We start from the raw sequence: 8953 nt of genomic DNA on the forward strand, positions 1-8953 counted from the left end.
TACAAACTTTACACGAATAAAAGATGTATTTTGCAATACATCAAACATCCCCACACTTACTCTTTTTTCGTCCTCGAAAAAGAATTATGCAACGGAATCATAGACAAATCTTCACTCGGGTCAAAAGCATAGGTATATTTAATTAAAACCAGGACTTGCGTTAGCTGCGATTGCGAATATACTTGTCCCCTTAAACCCGAATCCAATCCTAAGCCCTTATCATGTGAATTTAATTTAAGTGCGGTCAGTCTACCTAGGGTCTCACGCTAGAATTTACAGTCCACCTACTCCCGCCTCAAGCTTATAGGACTAAAGGAACGATCACTGGACCAATTCCCAACCGTCTTATATCAAAACCAGAAGAGTTTACAATCATATTTTTTTCCCATTTTTTTCCGCTTTTTTTTTCTTTTTTTTCTAAGTGAGCGTAGACGATGCTTTCCCTAACCAAGAGGCAATCCGGCTGTAGAGTCGCTATCCCCAACCACAGATTACTTAGGCTTCGGTACTTTTTTCTTTTCTTTGCACGATCGATTTCACACACCCTAGCGGTAATCCGGCTGTAGAGTCGCTATCCCCAGCCCAGACTACATAGGAATGCACTACTTTCATTTAGTTTCTAGCTCATTTTTTTATTCTTTTTTTATCACAAACTCTAACGGTTTTAACTTATAACGGTGCCCCTTATACTATTATTGGCAGTTTTGATTTCCCATATTTCCCAGGCGAAAACCCACTAGCAGACCGACAATTAAGGTATATTAGTTCAAAGGGACTTAAAACCAAACCCGAGCCTATCCACATATCCCTAACTAGACGCAAGCTCGATTTATTTAAATCTCATATTATTATTATTTCAACCCGAGCAAAAATTTATCTTTTCTATCATTTTCCGTTTAAAAATGCAACCTTCTTTTTTATTCGAAAGACATTTTCTGGTTTTTTCAATTTTTTTTGGATTTTTCAATTTTTCAATTTTTTTGTATTTTTAATAATTATGACTCGATTATTTACATGTATCCCATCCCCACACTTAGAGATTGCATTGTCCCTAATGCAAGAACGAAAATACGACTCAACAACTACCTAAAAATAAAAACTGCAACCGAAATAAATAAAAATATACAACAACAACAAAAAAGGGAAACGACTTAGCTGAGTATGTGAGACTGTCAAAGTGCAGTCATTTCCACATAAGCCCTCCAATTCGATACGCGCTCAGCAAACAACTCCTTACCTCGGACACGCGAATGAAAGCGGCTACAAATACCAACCTAATCACGCAAACACCAAACACTAGCAAAAGATAGTATAATATATCACGTTCAACAACCATCCACAATTATATCAACCAACCCCAAAATCCCAACCAACTTGTTTAATGTATTTAAGTACAAACCAATAGACGAGGATTAAAAACAGCATAAAGATAAAACTAAACAAAAAATATAAGCTGTCATCCTCGCTCTACTTCACATCATCTAATTCCTCATCACCCGCCTTTGTCCCACTGGGCCCTTTCCTGAGCAAGTGTCTCGGCCTCGTTTCCTGTTGGCCCGACTTGAAGTTCCTGCACGTGACATTCTGCAAAACAATTCAATAATGGCAATACGAAGCAAACAGAATACTAGTCACAAACTATTTTTTTGTATTTTTGATTTTTTTTAACATAAACAAATATATACAAAAACAACGGCCGTATAGCATTTCGTTCGCGGCCGTAGTTTAAAAACAAAGTGATATTAAAGCGACGTTTTGCAAATCCTTTTTTTTAGCATAAACCGAACCTCGCCCGAATGGAGATTGAGTACGGGCGAGTGGTATCACAATTCAAGTAAGCAAAAGACGCAATAAGACACTAAGATGACTCAAATACAATTAAAACGACACCAAAGACCCTAAACTAACCATTGGACTAGACTCGAACTAACTTAGACGCAAAGTACACACAATACAAACTATTACCTTCTCCCGGCACTTTACTTGCCCTCAAGTAAACCCAAGTGCCTACCAGACCGACATCGACTTCCAAACTCGCTTAAATTCAGCCGTGTATTAATTGAAACCAAAATTTAGCGTCGAAAAGTGCCGCCTAATTAAAGGAGGCGTCATTCTTTGCAAAAATTCGATTCAAAAGTGCACGTGTTTCGCTTTAGACGTCAATGCACTACGAACCAAAGTCATAAATTTAGCATATTCAAGTTCCAATCCAACCCGCAAATTATCAACATCCCAAAACCAAACCACAAACCAAACCAACATCGAGTGCGGACCAATGTAAAGTTGAAACTTTAGTATCGCCTTAGTGAAACGGGACAAACCGGATGTTATAAATCTGAATTCATGTCCAAAAATTTACCCAACCGAATCCCCACACTCAATGTTAGCAAACTCGAGTTTAAAACATGACCGACATGTTGAGCACACCCCAAACCGAGCCACCCGCAACCTGCAAATGCCAATACTCTCAACCCATTCCCACGCCGCAAACTCATATCATCACTACATTAACTAAAACACTAGACTACAACGGAACCCTAACCTTAAAATTATCACTAACTAAATAAAAACTAAAATCTAAGACTCAAAATACAAAAATTTGCAAGAACATTACCTGAGATTCGCGGAGAACAAGAAGCACAAGAAGTAATTTCAGTTGAACTCTTACACCCAAAGTGAAATCCCGATTTCACAGCGAAGTACGGTGGATAGGTGTCGATGTGATATGGTTAGAGAGGGACTGATGAAGAATTTTCGGTTGTTAAGGAGGCTGTCGCAGTTGGGGGTGGTGAGCGATGGTGACCGGCGAATGGCAGGAGGGTGAGGGTGATGTGGAATTGAGCGGCGGCGGAGGGGAGGTAGATTGGTTTACCGGCGGTGTAAGGTGGGGGTCGGAGATATGGTGAGCGGCAGTTTAGGGAGGAAAGGGAGGAGAAGGGTTTTGTCAACAGGTGGTGTCGAGGGAAGGGTACCGGCAGTGATGTAGGTGATGTGTGGTCGGCGGCGGAAGTAATGGTGAGGGAGGAGGGTTATCGGCTATGTACGGCGGCGAGGAGGTGGTGCGGTGAAGGAGGGTGGCCGGCGGTTAGGAGTGACGGCGATAATGAGGGATTGGTGACGAATTTTTGGAGGTGAAATCTGGTGTGTAAGGGGGTTAGCGGCGGTGGAGGTGATGTTTTGTGTTATCGGTGTTAAAGGGTAGGGAGAGAGTGGTGTTACGGTGGTAAGAAAGATGGTCGGCGGTTAGGGGGATAGGTAGGTTAGGGGGTGGCCGGCGGTGGTGAGAGTGAGGAGTTAAGGGTTTATCGGTGAAGGGGAATGAGGGATGAAGGGAAGTGAGGGATGAAGGGGAATGTGGGATCAAGGGGAGTAGAGGTTACGGGGATTAATGTGGAAGAAGGGTTAGGTGGGGAGAAGGGTGTAAGGCAGGTTTTCAAAATTTAGGTTTCAGATGTGGTAAGTGGCGGGTAGCCATAAAATGAGGAGGATGGTGGCGGCCCGCCACCACGATTGATGTTTCCGAAAAAATAAAGGTCATAGCAGATGCGGCTTCTGGCGGCCCGCCAATGAAGTCTGATGTTGGTGGCGGCCGGCCACCACGAGATTAATTTTTTTTTTTTCAGAAAGTTCACCAAAAATTCCCTTCTCATGCCTTCGAAAAAATTGTGATTTAATCCCCAAACCATCCAACTACCAACAACCAATTTTTCTAACACTTAAAACTTACTTGGAACGTTGTTTCTCTCCTAGATTCCTGCAAATCCTCGGTAATGCACTCCTGCAAACGACTCAACACACAAACAAGGACCCGACAAAACTAACAAAAACACACGTTAGCGACTAAAAATTACGAAAAATAAATGAAGATACAAACGGTACAAAAAAATACACTTGGGTAACAACTTCTCACGTACTTATGGGGGATCACAGAGATGCAGCTCACCTCCAAACACACACTCACGGGCTGTAGCACCATTATACTTATTGCCCGAATCAATCCAAACACTCTTATCTCTCTCACAACCTCTCAACTCTTCACTTGGCGATTCGAATCTATACTCTTCATATCGAACTCCATCCCCACACTGAACCTTGCTCAGTGTCTCTATCTTAGATTCTAAACGCACTATTCTCTCCTCTAATTCCTCTACTCTCCTATCCGGTGGATCCCCACACTTGAGTCCTATCGCCTTCCCTAGACTTGGATCACTTATCACCGTCTCCTCATCTCTCTCGTCCTTCTCACACTCCCCTACTGACGATACCGCCTCCACTCTATCACTAGGCCCTTTCGAATTCATAACCTTAAAAACTACCGATTCCTCGCCCGCTCTAAGTGTGATGGTGCCTAAAAAGACATCTATGAGAGCTTTAGCGGTGTTCAAGAACGGGCGTCCTAAGATTAACGGTACGTTTTCATCGGCTTCCATGTCGAGGATGACGAAGTCAGCCGGAAAAACGAACTTGTCCACCTTAACAAGCAAATTCTCGACTATACCCCTAGGGTGTTTCACGGATCTATCAGCTAAGGATAATGTCATTCGGGTGGGTGAAAGCTCGCCTAAGTCTAGCTTTTCGTAGAGAGAAAAGGGCATCAAATTGATACTAGCACCTAGGTCGGCTAAAGCTCTAGTATTAGTGTTACTACCGAATAGACAAGGAATTGTGAAAACACCGGGATCGGTAAGCTTTTCGGGAAGCTGATTTGAGACAACGGCCGAACACCCTCCATGCAATGGGACATTCGACAACTCCCCTAACTTCTCCTTATTCCTAAGAAGGTCCTTTAGGAATTTCGCATATTTAGGCATGGACTGGAGTGCCTCGATAAAAGGAAGATTAATCTTCAATTGCTTGAAGATGTCTAAGAACTGCCCGTATTCCCTCGAGTATTTTTGATTCTTAAGACGGGAAGGGAATGGGACATACGCATGGTTCACTAAAGGCGAAGGCCTAACATCCACGGGAGGTTTCTCTACTTTCTTCTCACCTTGAGACTCACCGGGCTGTGCGGTACTTGCTGGGCGCAGCCTCGATTGCACTTTGCCGGGAGCCTCCATTTCTATCTCTTCGTCTACAATATCTCCATCCTCATCGATTACTCTCTCTTCTACGCTCGGGTTCCCTACGATTTTGCCACTACGGGTGGTAATTGTCACACCCCAACCAATGGCGGAAACATCGGGACGAGACGAAGTGTGAAGATTGCTCGAGACATCATAACGCTATTTGTGACAATAATTTAATAATCCAAATTTCATTTCCAAACTTCAAGTAGTCATTAATACAAGATCCAAATAACAACAAGTTTAATCAAAATAACAATTCAACATAACCAAAATTTGATACAACATATTAAACCTAACGTCTAAAGTGTGTATCTAGGCATCGTGCTACCTCTTTCATTTCATCATCATCAACCTGTAACATGTTTAAAATACAATTCAATGCAAAAGCAAAGGCGAGTATACAAGTTTGGTACATACATAGCATAAGATAAAAGTGTGAACAATTCCTCATAGCAAGCATGCGATTCAAGATAAACATTAAATATGGCATGTGTATAACATATCAAACCAAGAAAACGCAACTTGCTCATGACATAACCAAAGTTTCAGTAGAGGCGGGTCGTTAATCCTATAGCGCTACATATGTCAAGGTTTGGCTCGTACAAAGTTAATGATAAGTTCAACACATAAGAATCACCCAAATTTAAAGTATCAAGTCATCACATATACAAGCATGTTATAGGAATGTTCATGTGTTTAGACAAAAGTTCATGTGTAAGTTTCAATAGGTAACATGTTACACCCCAAAAGTGGTAAAAGTAAAAAGGGGGAAATACGAGTATACTCACGGTTTACAAGTGGTGACTTGAAGTTCCGAGAGCAAGTTTGTAGATGAATTAGTTCGGAGCACCTTGTCCTTCTACACAAGGAAACGTAGGTGTGTGAGTTTGGCGTATAACGGAAGATTATAGATTCTGAGTTTTTAAAATATAGAAAGTAACATAGGTGAAAATAATCATCTTGTACACATAACTCTTGTTCTTGACACTATTGAAACTCAAAAGAGTTGGTATGATTTCATGGATTCTAAGATCCATTAGAGTCGTAACAAGGGCATGGTCATAGATGATGTAACGTCCACTTAACAAAAAACTATTAAGTCATCATCAAGTCTTAGTTACTTAGATGTATACATATAGAATAACTTAGATATTATATAGTTTACAAGTCTTATGATTCAAGCATGAGGTAGGAGATTAATGTCTCCATTTAGGTACCTCTTTGTGTCATAGAATACATACATGAGGTAGGAAGAACAAGCTTCCATTTAGGTACCTCTATTGTTCACCACTACACTTGTTGTTATAAACAACAAGGAGGGTCATGAACATACAAGTATCAAGGTATTAACAACAACTAATCTATAGCAAAACATCAAGTAATGAGTGGATTCTTATGAAGGATAGCCCAAGCTAATCCAACCATCACACATTCAACAAGTTTCACACTTGAACATTACTTGTGGGTAAAACCCTAATTAAAAACAGAAAGTTTATGAGGTTTTAGCCTCTTATTTAGATGTCTCAACCATGTTTTTAAGCTTAACCAACCATAAGAGGGGTTGTAAGCATTAGGACATTGGTTTGAGATGTGTTTCACACAAGTTAGATGAAGTTTGCATAAGTTTGAAACAAAACAGAAAGTTTTAGTCCATTTTAGGGCAAATCCAAGCATGATTCTTCCAAGGAAAAACCAAGGATTCGAACCCAAGGACATAACAAAGCATTAGGAAGAAGAACCAAGTGATTTGGTTGAGAAATGAGCAAGTTACACTCACTTTAGTGAAGTTACAAGAATCTGTCCAAAACTCAGATTTGTTGCAGATTGAGAGTGAATTTGTGAAGATTAGAGAGTTGTGAAAGTGTCAAATGGGTTGGAGAAGGTGGGTATTTATAATGGAAGAGTTATAAGGTGATTGGAGGTGATTAGAGGTGGATTAAAGGTGATTGGGTGAGGTTGGTTAATGGGATTTCGTGCATAATCAGCTCAAGAAACACAATCTGCCGAAAACAGGGGCTCGCGTAGCGCGAGCATCAAGCCCCATACCCGTCGCGCTACGCGACGGGGTCCAATTTTCTGGATTAAGTTTGAAAAATGACAATTTGGCCCCTGTAGTTCATAGTTTAGGGTTTTTAAGAGTTTTTAGGGTATGTTCTTGTCATATAAGCATTGTTTAAGGGCAAGACAAGTATGTTTATCATAAACCAAGTATAATTGAGTGCATGAATGTTAAAATTAAGTATCGTTCTCGTTCAAAACACGTTCAATGCATAAGTTTAGTTTAATTATAAGTTTCGCACATAGTTTCCAAGAATAACAATTAGACATTGATTGATTCACGAAGTCGAACATACGAGCATACATAGAGTGTGTATAACATAAATGTAACCAAAATACAGGCTTCATTAATGATCCAGTCTCGGTTTGACAATGATTACAACGAAAGGAACGATTACAAGAATACAAGGTTTCCAAAAATAGAAATACGAATAAAACTTTCTATAAATGGAAAGTACAAAAGAGCCGGGCGTTACAGTAATGGCCTTTACATGAGCATTCGGGTTCGGTTGGGTGTTACCCGCAAACTGACCGGGTAATCTCTCCTCTAACTTCCTAGACATATCACCTACAACCCTTTGAAGGTCTTGGAAAGCAGCTTGGTGATTCTTAAGCATAAGGTCATGTTCGCTAAGTTTCTTTTGGGTGGTTTGGTCCCTAACAACTAATTGACTCATCATGGACTCCATCCTTTCTAGACTACCCCCAAGATCATAGCATGACCCTTGACCTGTTTGAACCTGACTACTTGACCCCCCATCATTAACCTGCCCATTTGAACCCCCACCAAAGAGTGAACCTAAACCCCTATTTGGATTTTGAGCTATTTGAAAACCAGGGGGTCCGTTTGAGCGAAAATTGTTGTTAGAAGCAAAATTATTATTACGCCAGCCCGAACCAAAGTTATTATTACCAAACCCACTAGGTTGACCTCTACCTTGACCCCCTCCTACAAAATCGACTTGCTCCTCACCTACTAGCAGTGGACACGCACTCGTGTCGTGACCCCCTCGACAATACTCACATTTGTCTACCTTAGCCTTAATTTCCTTAAGTTCCCTAGACATGTTTTTCAATACAGCGGCTAAACTAGGATCCATGGTGACATGGTTCACCCCTCGGGCGGGCGCACTAGTAGTGGAATTCGAATTACCACTTTGATACCGCTGATCGGATCGTGATTGGGATTGCGACTGAGCAAATGCCTCAAAACGCTCTAAACACTCAGCAACAGTAAGAATACCCATCATATGCCCTCCCGCATTAGTGTCGAACCTATCACGAGTCTCTTGGGTGAGACCGTTATAAAATTTCTCACACAAAGCCCAATCAGAAAGACCATGCTGGGAGCAACGAGCACAAAGGTTTTGGAAACGCTCCCAAGCAAGGTAGTAAGGCTCGTTGGGCTCCATGCGTAAGGAGTGGATTTGGTCTCTAAGACGTGAGGCTTTAGCGGGCGGGAAATATTTGTTCAAAAAGGCTTGACGAAGCCCCACCCAAGTGGTAAAGGTCCCGGTTGGTTGAGAGTCCAACCAAGTAGCCGCACGGCCGGCTAATGAGAATGGGAAAAGCTGTAGGTAGGTGGCATCGTTGGGTGCACCGTGAAGGCTAAAGGTGGCTAGGATACGGGAGAACCGGTTTATGTGGGCCGGTGCGCCCTCGTCCTCGCGACCGTGGAACTGGATGCTATTGGTGATGGCTTGCATGGCATAAGATGGAATCTGCCATGAGTTCTCGCTAACTATAGGTGGAACAGTAATGGGTGACGCTAGACCAGTGAAGCCTTGGGTGGCTTGTTGGTGAACGGTCTGCCTAGCGTTGGCCAT

At 41.8% G+C, this 8953-nt stretch overlaps 1 protein-coding gene across 1 annotated transcript; it reads right to left on the reverse strand.

Annotated features, from left to right (window-relative positions):
• Positions 1 to 1492: 1492 nt before the first annotated feature.
• On the reverse strand, positions 1493 to 8953 carry LOC110943383. The gene is made up of 3 exons (XM_022185135.1): positions 7648 to 8953; positions 3944 to 5125; positions 1493 to 1584 (listed from the first exon to the last, which is right to left on the reverse strand). Exons 1-3 carry the CDS (start codon positions 8951 to 8953, stop codon positions 1493 to 1495), a joined length of 2580 nt encoding a protein of 859 aa, XP_022040827.1.

The sequence above is a fragment of the Helianthus annuus genome, chromosome 5 (genome assembly GCF_002127325.2).
Source record: "Helianthus annuus cultivar XRQ/B chromosome 5, HanXRQr2.0-SUNRISE, whole genome shotgun sequence".
Taxonomy (NCBI): Eukaryota; Viridiplantae; Streptophyta; class Magnoliopsida; order Asterales; family Asteraceae; genus Helianthus; species Helianthus annuus.

What these genes read in the sequence shown, in the direction of transcription:
- LOC110943383 (XM_022185135.1), bottom strand. Translation starts at nt 8,953, where the DNA reads ATGGCCAACGCTAGGCAGACCGTTCACCAACAAGCCACCCAAGGCTTC. An exon ending in ATTACCCGGTCAGTTTGCGG is followed by an intron (nt 5,126 to 7,647) that starts GTAACACCCAAC and finishes GCAAAATCGTAG; the next exon opens with GGAACCCGAGCGTAGAAGAG. An exon ending in CCGTGAGTGTGTGTTTGGAG is followed by an intron (nt 1,585 to 3,943) that starts GTGAGCTGCATC and finishes ATTGTTTTGCAG; the next exon opens with AATGTCACGTGCAGGAACTT.